We start from the raw sequence: 27,182 nt of genomic DNA, 5'->3' as shown, positions 1-27,182 counted from the left end.
TTGTGCTCTAATCTTCAGACTAATTTTGGATAAACCAACTAAAATCTCTGGGCTTCACTTTCCTTTCCTGTAAAATGAGGAGTCGCGATGCATGATTTTCAAGAATCCTTCCAGCTCTAAGGTTTTATATTTCTTTATCTGGAGGATTTGGGAATTCTCTGGATCATGTCTGTCTAGAATGGGTTGTTCTGAGTACTTGTTAAAGAGGATGAAGTACTGGACTCCATCTCTTTGTGGGTCGCTCTGCTTTATAACCTTTGACTGCATTCATAATGCAAGTTAGTAGAGTCACAAATGAAAGCTTTTGTTCATAGGAGGGACCACAAAAGAGCATATGAATAAACTAACACAAAACTTTTTTGTTGTTGAAACAGCAGCTCACATTGAATACTAAGATGGTAGGCTGTAGCATTTTCTTTGTAAAAAAGATAACGTCTCATTATGACATCAGAAACTTGGGAATTTTTTAATACCATTTACAAAAGTTTACCTCCCTTTCTTGGGTGTTAATGATCAGGGTGTAACAAAATTAAAATGAATTTACTTAAAAATAATTGTTCTAAATCACATGATTTTATTAATTTTTATATAAAACATTTAGGGACCATCATCCTTGAATTGCTGTTATGTAATTTGAGTGCTAAACTTGATAATTGTGTAGTAACTTGGAATAGTGATGACTGGGAGTTGACATGTAAATAACTGTGGACTGACTTTAGGACTCAATATTTAAATAAAAGATAAACTTTGGTTGTATTTATTTAGCTTTAACTTCACACATTGGAAGAGGCACATTATTTACAAGAAGAAAATTAATAACCAAGAATGTCAGTAATGACTTGTTTTGTAGTGTTTAAATGAGAATTCCTTACATGATTTGTCATATTATCATCAGAAGGTACACACTCAATATCTTGGAATATAAGATTAGTGAAATTGTTTTTTGGTTTGATGTATAACCATCTGTTTAAGAGCATAACAGAATGATACAAAGAAAAGGGCATTTAAGTATATATTCTAGATTTGAATGCCTGTTATTAAGACAATTGAAAAAATAGTACTAGACAACATCTTGGAAAGCAAAAGAAAGTGATTATTGACTTGGTTTTTATGAAATATACAAAGAATTCATAAAATTGTCATGAAAGGATTTCCAAAAGTTTTTTTGATAACAGCTCTCTTCCCTTAGTCACATGTGACGTAAATCATTCTAAGCGGAAGAAATTGTATCTCCCAATTACTCAGACTTTTTCCTGTGAAGACATTTAAGCTTCTATTAATTATTTTGTACTTTAATTTGAGCCTATTTCTAGTTTTTATTTGCAACAATAAAAATAATGACAAGTTAGTGATGTTCCATTTATCAATATTATTGTTTTACATATTTTTGAAGACCTTAAATACCTAGCAGTCAGCTACTTTTAAATTTTGAGATTCCAGTTTCTTTAATCTCTCATTCTCCCTTTTTTATTTTAAAGAGCGTTGGGACATTAGCTCTGCTTACCATGTTAGCTGTTTTTCGTTTTTGGCTGTAGGTGGAAGGTAGGCTGAGGGAGGAAACAGAGGAAGAATTGTTGACAGTTTACTCTTTAGGTACTCAGAGTTCCACAGTGGGCCTTGTGTTTAAATGTCTCTGTGCCCTTTCTGATGTTCTTCCTTAAGTCTAGAGTACTCTTTTCCCTGTTAAAATAGTTCTTATCTCTAAAACCCAGTGTCTTTTTCTTTGTGATCTATTATTTGATTTCATCTCCACTCTCCACCCGTTTAGCCATGTTTTCCAGAATTTAGTGTCTAAAATGTAGATTTCTGTGTCACCATTCTTCCCTGTAAGTAATATTATGTACCATTAGACATCAGATGTCTTAAAGTGGTTTTTTTTGTTTTTTGTTATGGAAATTATACCTATCATATTGAGTGGTATTTTCTTTTTTAAAAAAAAACTGTCAAACATGCTATAGCAGTACAATCTAAGTAATGCAAATTAGCAGAATCCGCCAGTATCCCATGCTTTAGGAGTCCAGAAATTAGACAGTAGTCAATGTACAAGTTATAAAATCGAAACAGAAGGAACCAACAGATCTTTAAATGGTCAATTTAATGTGTTCTTTAATGATTATCATATGGAAGATGAATGGGTCTGTGTGCATGCACACACATGAGCATGCATTTAAAACAGTTAAGATCTAAATCTTTAGTTCAGGAATCAGCAAACTTTCTCTGTAAAGGGCTAGATAGTAAATATTTTAGACTTTATGAGTTTGTCACAACTACTCAACTTTGCAGATATAGCACAAAGTAGCCATATGTAAGTGAATAAGTGTGACTGTATTCCAGTAAAACTTTATTTAAAATCAAGCAGTGCGCTGGATTTGGCCCACAGGCCAAGGTTTCCCAATCCCTGTTGTAGTTTATAAGGGTGGCTTGCTTTTAAAGGATGTGTAGAGAGGAATGCCCAGGAAAGAATTACTACTAACATTTTTATAGCTAAGTTACATGAGTTGCACCTGCATACTAGTTTAAATTTAACCTTTTAGTCAAAAGTAGAAAAACATTTGAAGAAGGAATCAGTAATTCTCAATGATACATAGTAACTGTGTATACCAAAGTAAATTATTTTTGTAAGTAGTTTTTCTGATCATGTGGAAGAAGCATGATCTTTCTAGTAAATTATAATTAATGTAATAATGAAGGTGTTTAATTAGGATATGGTGCAGTGATTAAAAGCTCAGGCTGCTAACCAAAAGGTTAGCAGTTCGAATCCGCTAGCTGCTTCTTGGAAGCCCTATGGGGCAGTTCTGGTGTGTCCTGTAGAGTCACTATGAGTTGGAATTGACTCTATGGCAATAGGTTTTTTTTTTAATAGGATTGCTGTGAGTCAGAATCAACCTGATGGCAATGGGATTTTTGATGTAGTTCACCAGTCTTTTGTATCATTGAAGTATTCAGCTTGTTTGAGACTTTTACTTCCTAAATTAAATTAAGTAATGTATTTGCACTTGTAGCTTTTTCTTAATTTTTTCATTAATATTATGTGGTGTTGTTAGGTGCTGTTGAGTTAATTTTGACTCATTTATAGATACCTTTAGATAGATACCTACCTTTAAAGATAAAAGTGAATGTAAACATTTTATTAAAAGATTGTGATTTCTTAGATGTGTGAAAATTTTGGTAAGAAGTAACTCATTTTCATTTATAGAAGAAAATTCGAAAAATAAATTACATATTAAAAAAAAAACACACATAAGGCTCCTAGAAACAAATTCAGGTGCGTGGTTAACTTCTTTAGAGTCAGATATATTGCATGGCCCTTCTGGGAAAGAATGTATATGGTAGTTTAATTGGAAACTTATATTATATGTAATTTTGGAAAAATTTTTAGAATTTTCTACTATTTGCATCATTTTCCAGTAGCAGCAAACACTGATATAATTTTTTCAGTAAATAAAGCTAATTTCTACATGATTCCATTTTCTCCAACTGGTATTAATCCTTTTGGAAGTTGTTATATAAGATAAACAAATAAAATAATGACATGGTGAGCATATTTCTTCATTCTTGTTGGTGCCATGTTTTAAAAATGAACAATAATGTAGAATAACTTAGATCCCTGTAAAATGGTGGAGAATTTGAAGGTTTTAAAATAGAAAATAGCTGATATTTTTGGTTTTATATAATCTTCATTTGAAAATTTAGGTTTGCTTAACCCATGATGTTATTTGTAAAATATATGAACAGTCTTAGAAACTGTGTGGCGTTTATTGTTAAATAATAAGTTCATTTTTTAATTTAAAGATCTTTTTATAATAGTTTTTCATCCTATTTTCCTTTAACGAAAGTGTAGTTTAGAACTTTTGAAGCTTTTACTGGTAAGGTTGTTTGTTGAAGAGTGATTAATCCTACCCTTTCTTGAAAGTACATAATCTTTTCTTGTAACAGCAGTACCTCTGCCTTTTCACAGCAGTACTCTGCCAAAGGTGACTATAAATCTGGTGGCATCAGCTATTGCAGTACGTTCTGCTAAATTGCTTTCCTTTTAGGTTTTTTTTTTTTTTTTTGGTCTTTTGAAAATGGGAAAAGTGTTGAAACAGATTTTTTTCATCTATTCAGTCTTTGTGCTATATTTTTTAAAATGTATTGTATTTTTCTTTTCAAGAACTTAACCATTAAGTATCTGAGAAGATGCTGGGATAAACGATTATTTTTATTTGATACGTGAGAATGTTCGTTCCTCCTTGCTGACTTAACCCAGACTACTTTTATTTATGACTGTATTTCATAATAGGCTAAGCAAGTGGTTCATTTAGAAGTAAATTTACGTATCAAAAGCCATTCTAAAGAATTGCCTGTACTAATAAACATAATTCATTTTGCTCTCTCTGAAGTAGTGAATAATAAAAATATTTTCATGTATTCTAATGTATTTATAAATAATAAAAAAAACTCATTCAAAATAATAGTGGAAACTAAAGGCCTATTTCAGCCCAGTTAATATTATAGTTATATATGTCTAGATACTACAACTTTTTTTTTTGTTTTCATGCTTGCTTCAGTAACATTAAGAGAAAGCAGTTGGACATCATTTTTCAAATATTATTGGACATTTAATGTAAAATGTTACAACTGTATTACATTACAGAAGCTTTAAAAGTTGATTTACGCTTCTTTTACAGTTATTTTTAGCATTAGTTAAATTTTTACTGCAGAAATCCTGTACGTTATAGTTTCACTTAAATAGCAGACTAGCAGAATGTTAGAATTCTGAGTCAGCAGTAAAAAATAAGTATATCCATCCTTATAATCGTGATAGTCCTTACAATCACCAATTATGGTGTTGGCGAAGAATATCGAATATACCGTTGACTGCTAGAAGAATGAACAAATTTGTTTTGGAAGAAGTACACCCATAATGCTCCTTAGAAGTAAGGGTGGCAAGACTTCGTCTCACATACTTTGAACACGTTATCAGGAGGGACAAATCCCTGGAGAAGGACATCATGCTTGATAAAGTAGAGGGCCAGTGAAAAAGAGGAAAACCCTTGATGGATTGACACAGTGGCTGCAACAGTGGGCTCAAGCATAACAACAGTTGTGAGGATGGTGCAGGACCAGCCAGTGTTTCGTTGTGTTGTACATAGGGTCACTGTGAGTCAGAACTGACTTGGTGGCACCAAATATCAACACAACAGTCATTAGGATGTCACTATCTTGATTTGTTAATATATTAATTTTTATAGGTGAAAAAATACATAACCTTCAAAAGTTTTAGAATTGATGTTAGTCAAGTAGATGAAACTGTAGAATGGGGTACTCTACTGTAAAAGTGTAAATAATTGTTATTTGACAAAGGCTTTATATTGCAAATACATTCATAGGTCATAATATGCAAAATGAAATACTCCTCACTATATTAAACTTTGGTATAGTCTTACTAAAATGTTTTGAGCATATACCTATTGTCAGTCAGAAGCTAGTTCAGAGAGAAGTAGCAAATGATTAAAAATTTCGAAGATAAGGTCTATGAGGAGATATTAAAGGAATTCATGATTATTCCATTTGAAGAATGGAAGTCTGAGAAACTATTTAATGATTCATATATATAAATTGGAAACCCTGGTGGCATAGGTGGTTAGGAGCTACGGATGCTAACCATAAAGCTCAGCAGTTCGAATCCACCAGGCGCTCCTTGGAAACCCTGTGGGGCAGTTCTGCTCTGTCCTGTAGGGTCACTATGAGTCGGAATCGACTTGATGGCAGTGGGTTTGGTTTTTTGGTTTTTGATATATATAAATTATTTGTAAGGAAGACTAAATTATACCTATGTCTACAGTGTTTTCCAGTGTTTCTCAACGGTGGCTATACATTAAAATCATTTGTGGAGCAAAAAAAAGCATACAAACAGTGCCCAAACATATGTTTAGATTTCTTTTTTAAAGTTTCTGATTCGGTAAGTCTAGCATGGGGCATGACATCTGTAAATTATTGTTTTTAAATCTTCCTGGATACTGTTCGTGTAGAGCCAGATTTGAGAACCACCAGTTTAAACGTTTGACATACTGAGTAGCAGTATTCTTAGTGCCGCAGGTGGTGGATAAGAAACATATTCAATGCAGCGTGTACAGAAAGGACGTCGTTTTAAAGCATTCATAACATTTTGAGACCTCGTAACAGTCGGTGAGATTAGAGAGGAAGATATCAAAGCTCTCAGATGCTAAATGATTCATTGTTCATATTCAAAAAGAAATAAACAATTTTAAGTTTGTTATTGAAAAATAATCACATTATGGTTCAATCTCTTTGAGACTTGTGGCATTAGAAAGAAAAATTATCCACTTCCCTTTTAGGAGTAAGCCAATTCAGAGTAGCAACACCTTGAAGGCTTAATACAATACTTAAAGAGGTACAGATTACCCTGTTTGCTAAAAGTATAAAAATATATTAAAAGAAATGGTAATGGAGATTAATAGAAATCTTCAGGGTTTCTGATGAATTAAAATTATGCCTTGGGTTTATATCTTCTACTGTGGCAGGAAGGAATGATATCAAATCCTTAACAACTTAAAAATCCTTCTTGGTTTGGTAGCAGAATAGCTGCTCAAAAAAAGTTGCTTTCACACAATATAATGTTATATTAAATATATAGTGCTATAAAGGTAATTTATTAGTCACTTATTAGGTCATAGAAAATATAGTCACCTTTGTTCTCTTCCTCAGACTTTGCATGACATAAATGTATTTTCAGAAGCCGCACAGATAGTTCTTCAGTTGCTTTCCATTTTATATGTATTTTAGTTTACTATTCCTAGCTTGGGAAATTAATATGTCACTTCAGTAGAGGTTGAAATAATGGCATTACTTTCTTTGGCTTTTTGTTTTTGTTGACGGAAGCTGATGAACCATTTTTCTGAGAATATATATAATCTTAAAAATCTGAATAATTTATCGAATATATACTACTGTTGATATTATCACATTCTTCATAAAAGTGTTGTTGTTAGATGTTGTTGAGTAGGTTCCGACTCATAGTGGCCCTGTGCACCACAGAACGAAACACTGCTCAGTCCTACACCATCCTCACAATCGTTGTCATGCTTAGTCCATTGTTGCAGCCACTGTGTCAGTCCATCTTGTTGAGGGTCTTCCTGTTAGCAAGCATGATGTCCTTCTCCAGGGACTAGTTCCTCCTGATAACATGTCCAAAGTATGTAAGACATAGTCTTACCATCTTTGCTTCCAAGGAGAATTCTGGCTGTACTTCTTCCAAGATGTATTTGTTCTTTCTTCTGGCAGTCCATGGTATATTCAGTATTCTCCACCAGCACCATAATTCAAAGGCATCAATTCTTCTTCGGTCTTCCTTATTCATTGTCCAGCTTTCGGATGCATATGAGATGATTGAAAACACCATGGCTTGGATCCTATGCACCTTAGTCCTTAAAGTGACATCTTTGCTTTTCAACACTTTAAAGAGGTCTCTTGCAGCAGATTTGCACCACGCAATAGGGTGTTTGATTTCTTGACTGCTGCTTCCATGGGGTACTGGTTGTGGATCCAAGTAAAATGAAATCCTTGACAACTTCAGTATTTTCTCCATTTATCATGATGTTGCTCATTGGTCAAGTTGTGAGGATTTTTGTTTCCTTTATGTTGAGGTGTAATCCATACTGAAGGCTGTAGTCTTTGATCTTCATCAGTAAGTGCTTCAAATACTCTTCACTTTCAGCAAGCAAGGTTGTGTCGTCTGCATATCGCAGATTGTTAATGAGTCTTCCTCCAAGCCTGATGCCACATTCTTCTTCATACATTCCAGCTTCTTGGATTTGCTCAGCATACAGATTCAATAAGTATGGTGAAAGGATCCAACCTAGACACACATTTTCCCTGACTTTAAACCATGCAATATACTGTTGTTCTGTTTGAACGACTGCCTCTTGGTCCACGCACAGGTTCCTCATGTACAAAATTAAGCCTTCTGGAATTCCCATTCTTTGCAGTGTTATCCATAATTTGTTATGATCCACACAGTTGAATGTCTTTGTATAGTCAATAAAACACAGGTAAAAATCTTTCTGGTATTCTCTGCTTTCAACCAAGATCCACCTGCCATTGGCAGTGATATCCCTCTTTCCAGGTCCTCTTCTGAATCTAGCTTGAATTACTGGCAGTTCCCTGTTGATGTACTGTTGCAACCACTTTTGAATTATCTTCAGCAAAATTTTATTCTGTGTGATACTAATGATATTTTGTTTGATAATTTCCTCATTCTGTTGGATCACCTTTCTTTGGAATAGGCACAAATATGGATCTCTTCCAGTCGGTTTGCCAGGCAGCTGTCCTCTGGATTTCTTGGCAGAGACAAGTGTGCACTTCCAGTGCTGCATCTATTTGTTGAAACATCTCAATTGGTATACTGTCAGTTCCTGGAGCCTTGTTTTTCGCCAGTGCCTTCAGTGCAGCTTGGAGTTCTTCCTTCAGTACCATCCGTTTTTGATCATATGCTACCTCCTGAAATGACTGAACATTGACCAATTCTTTTTGATACAGTGGCTCCAGGTATTCCTTCCATTTTCTTGTGCTGCTTCCTGCGTTGTTTAATATTTTTCCTATAGAATCCTTCAATATTGCAATTCGAGGCTTGAATTTTTTTCATAAAAGTGAGGTTGGCAAAATATTTGTGTCAGATGTATTAGGTAACACACAGTGGTAGTGACAGCAGTGAAAACTTGCCCAGGAGCTGTACTATTGGACCTTATCACTGACTGGGGCCCGTCGCCAACTTTTACTGTTTCTGATTCTAATTTACTGACCAAAAACCTGTTGCTGTCAAGTCAATTCCAACTCATAGTGGCCATATAGGACAGAATAGAACTGCCCTGTAGGGTTTCCAAAGAGCAGCTGGCTGGATTCAAACTGCCAACCTTTTCATTAACAGCATAGCTCTTAACAACTGTGCCACCAGGGTTCCAACTTGCTGACAGTACAGTATAAATCTCGGAAGGAAGAATAAGAGATAAGAGGAACTAATTGCTATGATTGTAATACCAGCTTAACAAATGATCAGAAGATGAATGGGCTGGGAATGTGGATTCCTGGAATTTTAAGAATAATGTATAATGGATCCCGGAGGCAATCTATGGAGCTCTGGAGGCACAGTGGTTAAGAGCTTTGGCTGCTAACCAAAAGGTCTGCAGTTGGAATCCAGCAGCTGCTCTTTGGAAACCTGGAAACCCTGTGGAGCAGTTCTACTATTTTATGTAGGGTCGTTCTGAGTTGGAATCAACTTGATGGCAGTGGTTTTTTTTTTTTTTTTCCGTTAGAGGCAATCTAATCCAGTCCTGTGATAAAGGGAGATCTAGAACAGGTGGGATGTTTCTACTGCTGTATATTTTTGATTGGCTTTCTGAATAGTGAGCTAATCCTAGTAAATACTACTGAACATAAATGTCTCTTAGATTTAAAAAAGCTTCTTCATTTATTCATTCATGAATATTTATTGAGTGCCTACTATGTGTCAAACAGTGTTCCCAGGCTCTGCAGGTACAGCAATGAACACTTGCCATGCTTTTATTAAATGAGACTTTTAAAAGTCTAGGTGACCTATAGGATGGAAGGCTTTCAGAAATAATGTTATGATTCAGTCACATATGGTCCCTATTGAAGGAAACAAGGAAATGTCTACAGAATTTAATGTGAGTATATAATAAGCAAGGAAGAAAAACAAAGAACAGCAGGGGCGTATAAGGATAGTGTAAGATAGGCAAAAGTCTCAAATCAACTGATGTTTGTGAAAATAATTGAAAGTGTTTTTCCTTTGCAAGGTATAGTCTTATCTACTTGATCCATATGTGGATCTGACTGCTATTGTCCTTTTATATTTGTAACTATACTTTAAGATCCTTAGAATAGGGAATTTGTTTATACCCTAATACCTATAAAAGTTCCCAATTAAGAAAAAATTAAATGAATGAGTTAAGCAAACATGGTTAAGGAGTATCATTCTGTTGCTTGTCACCTTTACCCCATTAGGAGCTAGAAGGTGGGAAAACATGGAGACAAAGTAGATCTTTAGTACAAGAAGCTCTGCCTTTTGTCCCCATTAATTTGCCCGTTATTATTGCCATCGAAATCTATAAAAATTGTGAATGAAGAAGGGGTAGTTGGAAAGGAACCAGCGGTTATTGAGAAGGGATGAAGATTAGGCAAGTGGTTTGTTGTGCCAAAATATGAAGTAGTATCAAAACAAGGTACTCTGCAGTGTGGATCTTGTGAGAGACTCTTGATTCAAACAGTTTTTATAATACTAGTAATGGTATAAGTGAGTTTGCTGAATATAGGAATATAATGAAGTAAATCCAAATATCTGTTTTCTAATTAATGTCATTCTGTACTGCTGTTTTTCTGTACTTCAAAAATATTTTAAAAGAAACTGATTTTTTAAAGATATGTACATGATTTGAAGATTGAGTAGTACAGAAGGAGTTATGATGAGAAGCAATACTGGCTCTGCCTTACCCCATGACTACCTCTGCTCCCCAGAGTGAACCATTTGATTGTTATGTAGTACATTTTGTTTATCCAGTCATCAGTTGATGGACATTTGGGTTTTCCACTTTTGACTGTTTTGAATAATGTTGCTGTGAACATTCTTGTAGAAGTTTTTATGCAGACTTATGTTTTCAGGTCTCTTGGGTGTCCTAGGAGTGGAATTGCTAAGTCTTAACGGTAACTCTCCTATCACTGACAGCGTTGTACTTCAGTAGATCTTGAAATGTTCTTTTTGATAATGTGATGCCGTTCCCCTTCAATTTGTCATTCCCAGCATAGTAGACCATGTGATTGTCTGATTCAAAAGGACAATACCAGTCCATTTCAGCTCACTAATACCTAGAATGTAGATCTTTATGCGTTCCATTTCACCTATGATGACTTCCAATAGTACATTCCCCCTTCCAATTATTAATGGATGTTTGAAGCTGTTTCTTCTTGTTTTGAGTTGTGCCACATCAGCAAAGAAAGGTCCCAAAAGCTTGACTCCGTCCACATCATTAAGGTCAACTCTACTTTGAGGAGGCAGCTCTTCCCCGGTTGTATTTTGAGTGCCGTCCAACCCAAGGGACTCATCTTCCAGCACTATATGAGACAATGTTCAGCTGCTATTCATAAGTCTTTCACTGGCCAGTTTTTTCAGAAGTAGACTGCCAGGTCCTTCTTCCTAGTCTTTCTTCGTCTGGACGCTCCACTGCAACCTGTCCACCAAGAGTGAGCCTGCTGGTGTCTAAAATACTAGTGGCAAAGCTTCCCATATCACAGCAACACATAGCCACCACAATATGACAGACTGACAAGACGTGTTGTGCCTGACCCAAGTCATGATATTTTCAGTTGCCTCATATGCATGTGAAAGCTGGACAGTGAATAAGGAAGACTGAAGAATTGATGCCTTTGAATTATGGTGTTGGCGAAGAGTGTTGAATATACCATGGACTGCCCAAAGAACGAACAAGTCTGTTTTGGAAGAAATACATCCAGAGTGCTCCTTGGAAGCAAGGATGGTGAGACTTCATCTCACGTACTTTGGATGTGTTATGAGGAGGGACCAGTCCCTGGAGAAGGACATCATGCTTGGTAGAGGGTCAGTGAAAAAGAGGAAGACTCTTGATGAGATGGATTGACACAGTGGCTGCAACAGTGGGCTCAAACATGGCAATGATTGTGAGGATGGTGCAGGACTGGGCAGTGTTTCGTTCTGTTGCACATAAGGTCGCTATGAGTCGGAACCTAACAGCAGCAACAGTGGTAACTAAGTGTAACAGAGGAACTGCTAAACTGTTTTCCAAAGTGGCTGTACCATTTTGTAGTCCTACCAACAGTGTTTGAGGGTGCCAGTTTCTTCATCCTTGTCTACACTTTTTTATTTTTTTAACTGTAGCCATCATAGTGGTTCTGAAGTGGAATCATTGTGGTTTTGATTTGCATTTCTCTAATGACTAATGATATTGAATATCTTTTCATGTGCTATTGGTAATTTGTATATTTTTTTGGAGAAAGATCTGTTAACATTCTTTGCTCGTTCATCAATTGGGTTATTTGTCTTTTTATTGTTCGATTTTAAGAGTTCTTTGTATTCTGGATATCAGATCCTTATATACATGATTTATAAATATTTTGTCCCATTCTGTGGATTGTCTTCACTTTCTTAATGATGTCTTTTGAAACACAGATGTTTTTAATTTTCATGAAGTCCAATTCATCTATTTTTTCCTTTCGTCACTTATGTTTTTGGTTTCATATCTAAGAAACCATGACCTAATCCAAAGTCATAAAGATTTATGTTCTCTTATACGAGTTTTATCATTTAGCTGTTTATTTAGGTCTTTGATCCATTTTCAGTTAATATTTGTATATAGTGTGAGATAGGGGTCCAGCATTCTTTTGCATGTGAATATCCACTTGTCCCAACACCATTTATTGAAAAGATTGTTTGTTTTCCATTGAATTGTTTTGGTACTCCTGATGCCAAAAAAATCAATTAACTATAAATGAATTTTTTTTTGTCTCTTAGTCCTATTCCATTGATCCATATGCCTAGCCTTCACCAATACCTCACTGTCTTGATTACTGTATCATTTTAATAAGTTTTGAAATTGCAAAGTGTAAGCCTTTTAACTTTATTCTTCTTTATCAAGATTATTTTAGATATTTTTGGGACCCTTGTATTTCCATAGGAATTTTAGAATTGATTTCTGCAAACAGCTGGATTCTGATAGTTATTGTCGTATTGGTTCTGTAGATCAGTTTGTGAATATTGACAATGTTAACATTATTAAGTCTTCTGATGCATGGATATGGGATGTCTTTTATTTAGGTCTTCTTTAATTCCAACAGTGTTTTGTAGTTTTCAGCATGCAAGTCTTGCACTTGTTGAGATAAATTTGATCCTAATTATTTTATTATTTGTGATGCTGTTGTAAATGCAATTGTTTTCTTGATTTCAGTTTTGAATTGTTTATTGACCGTGTATAGAAATGCAATTGATTTTTGTATATTGATCTTGTATCTTGTAACTTGCTAAACTCGTTATTAGTCCTAAGGATTAGTCCTTAGGATTAGTCCTTAGGATTTCTATATATAAGAGCTTGTAATCTGCAAATAGAGATAGTTTTACTTTCTTCTCTCCACTATAGATGCCTTTTATGTCTTTTTCTTGCTTGATTTTCCTGGCTAGCTTCTCCAGTAAAATGTTGCATAGAAGAGACAAGAATAAACATCTTTGTCTTCTTCCTGATCTTAGTGGAAAAGTACTCCTTCAGTCGTTCACTACTAAGTATGATGTTACCTGTGGGTTTTTTGTAGATGCCCTTTTTCTGAATGAGAAAGTTCCCTCTATACCTAGTTTTGTTAAGTGATTTTATTATGAATGGGTATTGGATTTTGTCCATTGAGATGATTGTTTTTTGTCTTTTATTCTATTAATATGGTATATTACCTTGATTTCTGGATATTAAGCCAATTTAACATTCCTGGACTATATCCCAGTTGGTCATGGTATATAATCCTGTTTATATTTTTGAATTTGGTTTGCTAGTATTTTGTTGAGGTCTTTTATGACTATTATCATATAGGGTACTGGTCTTTAGTTTTCTTGTGATATCTTTGAAGCTTATGATCTTAACTCTTTTTTTAATGCTTTCATGGATTACATTCATAAAGAATATTCTTCAGCATTATTTTCAGTGTCTAACCAATTCTTTCATATATATTTCATTTTCAGTTTTTCAGTTATATTCACCACTGTGATAGGCATTCTTGTGCTGTATTTTTGCCTTAGGATTAATTTCTAGAAATGGATTTGACAGATGATATATATTTTTTTAAGGCTTTTGACACATTTTTTATAAATTATCCTCCAAAAATGTTGTAACAGTTAATACTTGCACCAGAAATTTATGAAAATTCCTAGGACATGAATACCTGTGCATACTATTATTATTTAGAAAAATGGAAATGGTCAATTCTATAACACCCTCTAATGAATGCCTTGTTCTAACCACATGTGTAGGAGTTCTGCATCCATACTGTGCTGTTTCACATCTACTGCATCTTTATTTATTGAAGTTTAATTGTTTTTTCAAGAATGTCTTCCATTTTCTCAAGTGTTTCAAGATTCAGATTAATGGATATCTCCTTTGTGAAACCTGTTTTAGGCCACTCTTTTTTTGTTCACTGCCAGTATTAAGTTGCACCTTTGGTACTGTTATATGTATACATATTATTATATAGCATTCATTACATTATTGTATAATTATTTTTCCGTCTTCACTACTGTTCTGTGAGCTTTTTGAAGATAGAGTTGTTCATTCCTTTCTATTTTTTATTCAACTTTGCGAAATACTCTTCTTTCATATAGCTATACCCCATTGCTATTGAGTCAATTCTGACTTATAACGACCCTGCAGGACAGAGTAGAACTGCCCCATAGGGTTTCCAAGGCTGTAAACCTTTACGGAAGCAGATTGCCATATCTTTCTCCCACAGAGTGGTTGGTGGGTTTGAACCACTGATGTTTTGCTTAACAGCCGAGTGCTTAGCCACTGTGCCACCAGGGCTCCTTATATAGCTGTAGGCGCTAAAGTGTTTGGATGATCATTTACAAATGAAGGTATTTGCAAGGACATTGTCTCAAAATTACAACTAGAATTAGAACACTGAACTCAAAGTTTTGCCTATCCTGCTGGGTCATATTGCTTCGTTAATAAAATTAATAGATACTTAATACCATGAACTGACAGGAAAAGGGAGTTCGAGAATATTATTTCTTTGATTGGCATATCATTTACCATCTTATTGGTTTATGATGTTTACATGCTACTAAAAGTCATAATTGGTCCAGCTTTATAGTATAAACCAATCTGACTTTATTAACCACTCAGATGCAAAATATTAATTATAAATATGTTTCCTCTATGTTCATTTTCCACTTTTAAGCTCACATAAAGGAAGACAGGAAGAGTGACACATATATGGAAATTAGCTTTTAATATGCTTTTCTTTCTTGCACAATAAGGCTTGGTGATTTATACTGTAGGTTCTGAAGTTAGACTGCCTAGGTTCAAATCCCAGCTTCGTCACTCACTAGCCTTAAGGGCTTAGGAAAATTACTTTTGTGAAAACAGGGTTATAATAGAGGTACTATTGTGAGGTAATGCATATGTAGCACTTAAAACAAACACATAGTGATTAAAACATATTAAACGTTCAGCAATTATTAGCTGTTGTGATGATGATGATGATGACGACGAGGCACTTAAAGACCTCCTAATTCCTACTCTCTCCCTCCATATCCACCCTAAAAAAATAGCTGTTTAGGTAATTGAATAAATGCTTATTTTGAAATTAACGGTACAGTATTGTAAAATAAAAGGTTTTCCTGCCTGTGGTCCTTCTTCCTGCTCATCTGTCCTGCATGCCTCTTCATGATTATTCTTCATTAATTGTTTGTTTCATTATGTTGTTTCCTTAAATATTTCTTTGCCATTGCTTACTGTAAAGGATTATGTTTAAATTTCTTAGCCTTGCATTCAGAGACTCTGCTCCCAACCTTTGCTTTTAGACTTGCCTTCTGCAACTACTTTTCATAAATATACCAGATATTATGGTACTTGTCTTGACAAGGACCATGAGTCTAGCTGTGCAGGAAGTATCTGGCATGTGTCATGGGTCAGAGAAATTAATTGGTTTGTCCAGAGAAGAAATGACTAGAAGGATTAGGTAGATGGGCAGAGCTCTTAATGGACAAGCAGTAGAAGAATTGAGACTAAAAAGTATCTGAGACAGGAAGATTATACTGTTTTCAAAACAATTACACTGGAGTTTAGAGTTAGGAGATAAGATATAGTGGTATTTATAAATATTTGTTTTATAGTTTATTGATAACATATGTAAAAGAGTGAACATCAGAATAATAAGTATTTTTCCATTCAACAAATAACCTTTGCAGAATTGTACAATGTGTTATCTTCTTTTCTTTTGACTTTTTAAGTTTTAATTTCAGGCATTATAGGTTTCTTCATTTAATTGTGAACATAGGATAAATGGGAATCATTTACCAAGCAGATCTTTGTTACAGTGTTTGACCATTGTCTAATAAAACTAAAGTTTCAGTAATGACAATTTTTTAGGAAGAATTATATATGCAAGAAGCAATAATCATAGTTGTGTCAGAGTATGATTATTTGTACTCACCAATGTAGACTCACTTAACCAGTTTGCCTTCCTAATTAGCGAGACTGATGACATGGGTCACAGGCATAGATTTGTGTAATTGCTGTTAGTTTTGTAAAATTTTAATGCTTATTGGCGAAGTTCTGTTTGCCTATGAAGTCAGAAGTAGCCCCATTCCGGTTTAATGGTACCACTGCTTCCACACCTAGTATCTTATATATTCATGTATAGTTCCCCACATTGCTGATTTAAAGCATCTAACTTTAGAAATAGACTCATCCTTCTCCTATTGAAGCTGAACTGGAAGGGGAATGAAGAGCAGCAATGTAATTTCTTTTAGGTATCTCCTCACAAACTCACTATTACTTGCTTCTGTGTTGGATTTCAGGAAGGCTTCCTTTTACACTTGTCCAAAGTGGGTGGTATTTTTTCCCCCCAGGCCTGTTCCCCTCCCTTTTTTTTCCCTTCTCTGACCACCATACCTATTTATCTTTCATCTTCTAAATTCATCTTATATGGAGATATGGTGTCAGTAACTCTTTAGGAAATAGAAAAGTGATTTCTAGATGTTCATTAGAAAAACAGCCCACAAAATGCAAGAAGAAAAATTGTTATTTATAAATATGTCTTTGTTTTAAATGTTTATGAATAGGTCTTTTTTCTTTGTTTTCATTATTTACAAGACCTTGTTTACCATATTTTTTTAAAATATTGTACTTTTACAATTTGTATTTACTTTGACTTTGGAGTTATTCTGGCTATAAAAACAGATAAATTAGGCTTTTTTCAGGTGCTGTATCTTACAGCTACACTTATCATACCATAAATCATGGGTTAGTCAACTATAGTCTACAGACCAAATCTGGCCTGCTGCTTGTTTTTATAAGTAGTTATATGAAATTCACATTTCGGTGTCCATAAATAAAGTTTTATTGGAACACAGCCACACCCATTTGTTTATTTACTGTCTTTAGCTGCTTTTGCATTCCGACTATAGAGTTTAATAGTTATGACAGTGCCCATATGGCCTTCAAAGCCTAAAATATTTATTATCTGGCCATTTATAGAAAGTTTACTGCTCCCTGGCATAAAATATTATCATAAAACATTTTTAAAAAATATTATTGAAGTTAAAGCTGCCTTTTTTTTAAAACTATTTCTTTAGTTTTTGAAAGGTAATGTTGACCCTGAGAACAAAATGATTGTTGTCATATATAATAAAATCTTGCTTACACAGTTACTCACAAGAAACATTTTAGGCAAGATTATAGAAAATTAAAGATCACTTGTATAATTGTAAGCCTGTTTTAGGATTTTCATTGTAACATGTCTTTTATACTAAAGCAATTAATGGTCTCAGTAGATGAAGTACAAAAGCATGGGCTTAGAACTGTTTTGTGATCTAACATATTCAAGGTTGATTTTTTTTTTTTGCATTATTGTGTTAATGTCCTCTGTAGGGTAACATTTAATTCTAGCTAAAGTAATGAATACATTGTGTTAAATAATGGTGATGACCACCATGAGTGCCTGTGTATGGCCTGATTTTCATAACAATCCTGCAAGATAGATAGGTATTACCTACATTTGCTAGATTAGAAAATTAAGAGGTCTATTAATCCTACTCAGGTCACAGGAAGTAATGACAGCTGGCATATGAACTGACTTGAAAGTGGTCTTCAGTTTTCTCTGTGCCTCAGCAGTTTCCCATGGCACTTGAAAAAAAAAATAATAAGATACTTACCCAGCCTTCCCCTCTGGTGTTTTGGATTCAGTAAACTTGCAACAGAGTCAGAGTTCTGACACACTGCCAGGATTGAGAACTACTATCCTGAAATCTGTATTCTTTTCACACTACTATCTCATGATTCTACGTAAATAATGTGTTCTTTAAAATTTAATTTTAAACTTTCTGTTATTATGAAGTAACTATTTATTATGAAATTCTTTCATTTTCCCTTCCAGTTCTTAGGGCTATTTTAGTGAAAGGACCCTGTAGGGCTCGCTGCAGCTGCATAGTACTGCCTTATGCAAGGGAAAAAGGAAAGAAATCAGGAGCGTTCGGGGGCAAAAAAAAACAAAAAAAAAAAACACTTCTGTCAGCCTCAGAATTATCGTCTGTAAAATAAGGATAATAGCTATACTTCATAGATCCTGTGAAGATAAAGTACAATTATGTATTTAAGGCACAGTGCCTGAAACTTGGTAGATATTCACTAAGTACTTAAAATTATATTAAGAAAATATATTTATCATCTTAGCTAGACGTTAAGTGACTGTATTACATCATAAAATAATACAGTTTTGTCTGGAATAGAGTAAGAGTTAAACCTTTCTTGACCTCCATGTAACTGACTTCCTGGATTTACTGACACATTTCATCTTCTGTGTATAAAATACTGACCTATGCTCATAGCATGCTAAAATTTCAAGACCAGTAGGCTACTTCCTAGGAAGCTGAAATTAGTAGAGCTGTTTGCTTATTCTTTGCTTACCAAGAAATCAGTTAGTATCCTCAAATCTGTTTGTGCCACTTATATTTATTATTATAATCAAGTAATTCACTTTAAAAATTTATAAACTGATGAAATATGAATGTAAAAAGAGAATTTTTTTTTTATAAAAACCTAAAATGAGTATTTTAAGAATACTTCATGAAGTTAGATCACTAACAATTTCCTGTCTGGTTAGTTGTGGATAAAATAACTAATGATTGGAAATGAAATATTAAGATCACATGAATGCTGCACTCAGATTGCATTGCTAGTATCTTTAGCTTATCAGTTGCCTTAAATCCTGATCTGGTTGGATAAGAGAGGTTTTACTCCATTCATGTTAAGTGGGTATTATAGAATATACTAGTTAGTGCCAGAAAAGAATAATTTAACTGGAGATATTAGAATTAGAACCACTGTACTGAAAGAAAGGGCAAGGTCTGTATTGTCACCTGAAAAAAGATATGTCAACAGAAATGTGAACATTGCTTTTTTTGGTCTACCAGGATGTGGTTGTGCAGGACCAATACTAGAAGTTTGAAATCTAATTTCCTGTAGTTGCATTCTTGCGTTCTTGTACTAGCAAAAGGAAAAAAAAAAAATGTAGGCGTTTAAAGAGTAGAATTGTTGTTGTTAGTTGCCGGTGAGTCGATTCCTACTCATGGCGACCCCTTAGGTCCAGTGCAGAACCGCTCCATGAGATTTTCAAGGCTGTGACCTTTTGGAAGCAGATCGTGAGGCTTGTCTTCTGAAGCACCTCTGGGTGGGATCAGACTGCCAACCTTTGGGCTAGTAATTCCCTTAACCATTTGCACCATCCAGGGACTCCAAAGAGTAGAATACTAAGGGCTAAACACACTCAATTAGTCTGTTAGTTTACAGAATAATAGAAGAGTTAACTTCTAGTAATAGAAAAAAAAAATCTACTGAAAATAAATATCTAGAAAATTTTCTTGGAATCAGAACAAAAACAGCTATGCAGAAATACAAATTTAACCTATGGTATGATTGTTTAATTAAGAGTCCTGGGACATTTATTAATAGAATGCAGAGATGGTGAATGAGTTCCTGGATTGTGCAAAAGATTAATGTGCTGGGCTGCTAACTGAAAGGTTGGTAGTTTGACTCTACCTATAGGCACCTCAGAAAGGCCTGGCGATCTATTTCTGAAAAATCAGCCATTGAAAACCCTATAGAGCATGGTTCTGTGACATACATGGGGTTGCCTTGAGTCGGAAATGACTTAACAGCAACTAGTTTTTTAGTGATAGTCTATACATTTGTATGTGAGTTTGTATATGAAGAGCTGTAATTTTATCATACTAATTTTTTTTAGATTTAGCTTTTTATTTTCTGTTAATATTTATTAACTAGTGAGAAGTAGGTTAGTATAGCAGCATTTTAAAACAGCCAACTTCTGATTTCAAGTTTATACAGGTAAAATGCATATAGCAGTGCCAAGCATATAATAATTTTTATAAGTGTGTGGGTTTCTGTTTTTTGTCTTGTTCCTGAGTCAGCATATGGAACCAGAATGCTTAGATTCAATGCTGTCTTTGCAACTTTCTAGATGTGTAACTTGGGGCAAGTTACTTAATTTTTCTGTGCTTCAGTTTTCCTGTCTGTTTAAATGGGAAGAAATAATATATTCTTCATGGGTTATAAGGATGAAATGTTACATGTTTAATATAATGTCTGACACACAGAAAATGCTATATATCGTTATATGTAATTGATAAAATTTACATATTAATCCATATTCATGCTTATTTTAAAAGATGAGTATATTCGCTGGTGATATAACATCATGCTTCAATTAGAAACATAGTTATATCATTCTTCATTATATAAAAATGCCACTGCAAGAATCAAAAATGGCAGTTAAAAAAGATTGTTTCTAAAAGCGATATTCCAAAATACATTTGTCTGCTTTTCAGATTTGTTTGCTGACTCAGGCAAAATTGGATGCTTTACAGATAAACCATCTTTTCTCCTCGCTTTGTTATTTTAAGTTGAAAAAGAGAATTTGGACCAAAGTAAAATATATTAACTGTATATTGTCTTATTTTTGTATGTTGCTGGTTTTAGTACTTCAGTTTTTCTAGAAGGAACAGTTTTCTTATTTCTTTTAGATCTGTAATCTATGAGACTTCTGATTATCAGCAGAAACTAAGTTATTGATTATATTGATGTGTAATAAGCCTAACTCTAAATCTTGACTTCAGTGTATAACCTATATGATTATCAGGTTATCAGAATATTAGTCTATTATATAACTTATCGATATCCAAAATGCCCACACATACCATAAGCTCCTTAATGGAATTAATGACAGCTTTGGTCGTCCAGGAGTAGAATGTTATTGCCAGCATGACAGTGGAGCTGCAGTAATCCAGCTTCAGTTCCTGATTAATGAGGTTAGTGAATTGCTTTCATCTCTTCTACTTATATATGAAATATGGCCACATCTTGTCTTTCAGATTTCTTGCATGCATTCATATTTAAATATTTCAGGAAATAGAATTTCTCATGGTCAGAGATAATAGTAATTTACTTGAAAGTGTCATCATGGACAGTAATATAAATAATGTAAGATGTTTTCTGAAAACAATATTGAAAATAGAATGGTGTAAGGTAAATATTTTTTGGTTAGAAGGGGCCGCGTTTAAATTTTATGTAACACAAAAATCTATATTAATATATATTTAAAGGTTGAGCATATTGTAAATAAAATATTCTTTTTTGATGAAAATTTCTGATATACAACTAGGAAACTAAAATCTGTTAGAAACTGGTTACTGCCAAATTTCTTCAGTAACACTGTAAGTTGTGTTACTTATTTGTTGAAGTAATTGACAGTGTCTTTCCTTTTGATAGAGTATAAAATATGAAAGCTAGAGAACACACCATTTTATCAGCAAAAGAAGCACTGTGTTTGCTGATTTTTAATAAAGTATTAGCAGTTCTGAGAATAGATTAAGTAATGACAGGTAGAGAATGCTGGTCTTAGAAGGAAGAAAGAGAAATGACTGCAGAAAAGACTAATATCTTCAGATAGGAGGATGTTTTGTGGCCACTCTTTTTGCCACTAAATCCTTGGGATCCATGGAAAAAATTCTTAACTGTATATGGGAAAAGAGGTACTGAATACCTCTGCTTTTTGATGTATGTTTTATTCATATCAGAGGATCTAAGAGAGGTATCATGGATGCAGAGCTAAAGATGATAATATAAAAAATCAGTAAAACTGTGATCCAGATAATATACAATGTGTAGGTTTTTCAGGATCAGAAGAATTATTTTTAAAAACCTTAGTATTCTGTGTGGAACTGTATAATAGGTGTTGCAAGGTGCTGAAGTACAAAAAAAAAATCACAATATAGAAGATTATTTGAACCCCTTCACATGAGAATTTAAGATTATTCCCCCCTGTTTTTTTAATAACTTTTTATTTGAAATAATTAGATTCACAGTAAGTTTCAAAATAGTTACAGAAAGGTCCTTTGTACCCTTCACCGCGTTTCCGCCAATATTAACATTTTATATAACTACAGTACAACCTCAGTAGCAGGAGAATGACATCAGTACAATACTATTAACTAGACTACAGACCTTTTTTAGATTTTACCAGTTTCTGTATGCATTTGTGTGTGTGTATGTGCATGCACGCATATATGTATAGTTCATGCAATTTTATTGCATGCATGGATTCGTGGAACAACCACCGTAATCAAGACACAGAACAGTTCTATCACCCTAAAGGAACTTCCTTACTCTGTGTCTTTATAATCACATTCCCCTTAACCACTAAACCTATCTCCATCTTTATAGTTTTGTTAAGATTATTTTTTAAAGCAATATATTAGCCAGTATAAATAACATATTGCAGACTGATTGCTTGTACACCTAAATTTTAGAAATTGTAAGTGGTTTAAACTGTTGTTATTTACATTACAGGATTCTTTTCTCTTCAGTAGGATTCATGATAAAGTTCTTAAAATGACCATTTTGTTTTATTTTACATGCTTACGTGTTTCATTTTAAAATGTACTTTAAGATAGCTATTTAAAAAAAAATGCTTAGCAAATATATGAATATTAAGTGAGACAGCCTTGAAAATCTGAAAATTGAGAGTGCCCATTTGCTTTCATTTTTGTAAAGCCATCCAGAGGTAAAAGAGACCATAGAAGGAGGTCAGCAGTTATTGCCATTTTGGGTCTATGTCTTATCTTTTACCTTGAGATTTTAAGATGGGGAAATGCCTTCAGAAAGAAGATGATGTGGTCTGAAACTGGTAGAAATAAGAATGAACAGTACAAATTATTGATACCCTGAATCTTTTGAGTTTCTCTGTTTCAAAATGGTGTAGATAAGACAGATGCTGTCTAGTGAAAGGGAGAGTGTGTAGACTTTATGTTCTGTTTCCTAACAGTCAAATTGCAGCAATAGGAGTTACACAATAAACTAGCCATTACAGAATTATTTTGAAATTAGAAGGGACTTGGAGAAAATATTGAATGTACTGGTAAATCTTATCTTCAGAGCTATTTTAATTTTCCTGGATAGATGAGAAACACTTTTATTTTAAAAGAGGGATATTTTAAGACTTCCCATAGTAACCTAAAAGTTTGGGATTACAAAATTTTCTGAAATTAATATTAATTTAATGTTACATCTTTTGTCATGTTCTTTTCTCAGTGTAGATTAAGGTTATTTGACTCCTTTGAGGAAGATTATTCATATGTCTTAATAAATCAACCATTAGTATAGAGATTTTTAATCCTGTTCACATAATAGAACCACCTCTGGAGGTTTTTTAAAATACACCTACATAGGCCCTTGTTCTGGAAATTCTGAATGGTTTGGTCTGGAGTGAGGCTGAGTCACCTTGATGATTCTCACTTACTGCCAGAATATTCTCTTCTGTGCTTAATAGTATTTAATTATTAGTTGTTTTAAGTTTCTAAAAATCTAATCAGTTTTTTCAACCCTTTGGAGATTGAAGTTACAGTGTGCTGAATGGTATCTTTATTTTCCATACCGTTCTAGTAGTAGAACTATGCTCTAGGCATAATATTGTCATAAGGATTTGTCTTAAGCCTCATAAAATGGGCTTTACTCTGTTGGCCAAGGAAGTGTGTACACTAGGACTAAATGACTTATACTCTGATCATATGTAGTTAGATTTCAACCATAATATCCAGCTTTTGGTTTATAATATATCCAATTATAAATTATCAAATGAGTTAAAACATAAGTATTTAGACACATGTATACATATAATACATACATCTATTGTGTAGAATTTTGGCGAGGCAAGTATTTCTCTGAATTAAATCTATTGGCAGAAGGTTTTGAAATTTGGGGAGGAGGTTTTTGGCAGCTATTAAGTAGCATAAAATTTGTAAAATGTATTATATGTAAAATGTCTTATAATCTGTTTTTAAGGGAGCTCTTGTGAGTGCCTTGGCTGATGACACCTTACACTTATGGAATTTACGTCAGAAGAGACCTGCCATACTACATTCACTTAAATTCTGCAGAGAAAGGTAAGAAAGGATATGTGCTATTCTATACTGAAACATTTATTTTCTTCTTTTATTTATTTATTTAGTAATGGAAAGACTTATGCACAATGTAAAAAATAATTCAAAAAGTTCAAAGGCCATACAGTGAAAGGCAACTTTCCTTCCTTTCCATACCCATCTTCCTCTCCACAGGCAACCACGTGAATTGTTGTTTGTCCTTCTAAAAATACTTGTAATCTGTGTATATAAGCAGAAATCTCTCTATAAAGCTCTTTTTTTTTTTTTTTGCATGAAAGGGAGGGCATTACACCTTCTTTCTGTAACTTGTTTTTGCTTAACAATACACCTGATAGAGTGTTCCGTATCAGGACATTTACATCTTCTTTAATCATTTTCACAACTGCCTGGTATTCTATATATGGAAGTGTCATTACTTATTCAGCCAGTCTTCATTAATGGGAATTTATATCATTTACAGTCTGTTGTTCATTTTGCTTTGTTGTAATGTTGTGTGTCTTTGTACATATAGACAAATATATTTATAAGGTATATTTGTAGAATTGGATCAGGTTCGTCAAAAAGTATTTGCATTTTAGATTTCAGTGGATTTGTTGCTTTCCAAAGAAGTGGCATCAATCTGCACTTCTACCCAGGGTGTATGAGAATGCTAATTTCTCTCCTGCTTAATATTTGTGAGCCTAGTAAGTGAAAAATGATACCATATTGTTTTAATTTGAAATTTTTTATTTTGAGTGATGTGAACATCTTTTCTATATTTATAAGATATTTGTACGTACTTCTTTTTTTAAACTCGTCATGAATTTTGCCTATTTTTATTGAATTATTTCTTTTTCTCATTAACACATAAGAGTTCCACTACTTGTCTTATCAGTTTGTCATACTGTGGTGGCTTACGTGTTGCTGTGCTTACAAGTTGCTTACATGGAAGCTATGCCACCAGTATTTCAAATGCCACCAGGGTCACCTATGGTGGACACATTTCAGTGGAGCTTCCAGACTGAGACAGACTAGGAAGAAGGACCTGGTGGTCTACTTCCAAAAAAGATTGGCAAACAAAAACCTTATGGATATCAGCGAAACGTTGTCTGATATAGTGCTGGAAGATGAGCCCCTCAGGTTAGAAGGCACTCAAAATATGACTAGGGAAGAGCTGCCTCTTCAAAGTAGAGTCAACCTTAATGACATGGATGGAGTAAAACTTTCGGGACCTTCATTTGCTAATGTGGCATGACTTACGAAAAGAAACAGCTACAAACACCTATTAATAGTCGGAATGTGGAACGTATGAAGTATGAATCTAGGAAAATTGAAAGTCATCAAAAATGAAGTGGACTGCTTAGAGATTGATATCCTAGGTATTAGTGAGAAGAAATGAACTGGCACTGGCCATATTAAATCGGACAATCATATGATCTACTATACAGGGAATGATAAATTGAAGAGGAGCGGCATCCCATTCATTGTCATAAAGAACATTTCAAGCTCTGTCCTGTGGTACAGTGCTGTTGGTGCAAGGAGGACCAGTTAATACACGTATTATTCAGATTTACACACCAACCACTAATGCCAAAGATGAGAAAATTAAAGATTTTTACCAACTTCTGCAGTCTGAAGTTGATCAAATGTGCTATCAAGATGCATTCATAATTACTGGTTATTGGAATGTGAAAGTTGGAAACAAAGATAAGGAATAGTAGTTGGAAAATATGGCCTTGGTGATAGAAATAATCATATGATAGAATTTTGCAAGACGAATGATTTATTCCTTGCACATACCTTTTTTCAACAACATAAATGGCAACGGTACACGTGGACCTCGCCAGATAGGATACACAGGAATCAAACCGACTATGTCTGTGGAAAGAGACAATGGAGAAGCTCAATATCACTGGTCAGAACAAGGCCAGCAGATGGCTACAGAACCGACCGTGCTTGTTCATATGCAAGTTTAAACTGATACTGAAGAAAATTAAAAGTCCACAAGAGCCAAAGTATGAACTTGAGTATATCCCATCTGAATTTAGAGACCATCTCAAGAATAGATTTGACACATTTGAACACTAATGACTGAAGACCAGAAGAGTTACGGGATGACACGAAGGACATCATATGTGAAGAAAGCAAAAGGTCATGAAGAAGACAGGAAAGAAAGAAAAGACCAAAATGCATGTCAGAAGAGACTCTGAAACTTGCTTTTGAACGTTAAGTAGCTAAAGTGAATGGAAGAAATGGTGAAGTGTAAAAGAGCTGAACAGATTTCAAAGGATAGCTCAAGAAGACATAGTAAAGTATTGTAATGAAATATGCAAAGACCTGGAGTTAGAAAACCACAAGGGAAGAATACTCTTGGCATTTCTCAATCTGAAAGAGCTGAAGAAAAAATTCAAGACTCGAGTTGCAATTTTGAAGGATTCTCTGGGCAAAAATTGTATGATGCAGGAAGCATCAAAAGAAGATGTCTTTGTACTAAAAAGAATTGGTTGACATTCAACTATTTCAGGGGTAGCATATGATCAAGAGCTGATGATACTGAAGGAAGAAGTGCAAGCAGCACTGAAGGCATTGGCAAATAACCAGGCTCCAGGAATTGACGGAATACCAGTTGAGATGTTTCAACAAACGGATGAAATGCTAGAAGCACTCACTCGTCTGTGCCAAGAAATGTGGAGAATAGGTACATGACCAACCGACTAGACGAGAACCATATTTGTGCCCATTCCAAAGAAAGGTGATCCAGTGGAATGCGGGAGTTATTGAACAATAATTACTCTAACAGGCAAGTAAATTTTTTTTTTTTAATTCAGGTGAAGGCTTACAGAACAAATAGTTTCCCATGAAATAGTAGTACACGTATTGTTTTATGACATTGGTTAACAACCCCACAACATGTCAACCCTCTCCCTTCTTCACCTTTTTTTTT

General features: G+C 34.2%; 1 protein-coding gene across 3 annotated transcripts in view; it reads left to right on the top strand.

The window, feature by feature from the left end:
* STXBP5 (syntaxin binding protein 5) overlaps positions 1–27,182 on the top strand; it is a 196,064-nt gene that overhangs the window by 8,362 nt on the left and 160,520 nt on the right. For all 3 annotated transcript variants that reach the window (XM_004368844.2, XM_023729224.1, XM_004368845.2), the window contains exons 3-4: positions 21,049–21,130; positions 24,162–24,262. In XM_004368844.2, the coding sequence (XP_004368901.1) occupies positions 21,049–21,130; positions 24,162–24,262 (183 nt within the window). The remainder of the gene's footprint in view (positions 1–21,048; positions 21,131–24,161; positions 24,263–27,182) is intronic.

Source organism: Trichechus manatus, unplaced genomic scaffold (genome assembly GCF_000243295.1).
Source record: "Trichechus manatus latirostris isolate Lorelei unplaced genomic scaffold, TriManLat1.0 scaffold00002, whole genome shotgun sequence".
NCBI lineage: Eukaryota > Metazoa > Chordata > Mammalia > Sirenia > Trichechidae > Trichechus > Trichechus manatus.
The sequence above is the reverse complement of the archived record's forward strand: the minus strand, read 5'-3'. Positions and strand labels throughout refer to the sequence as shown.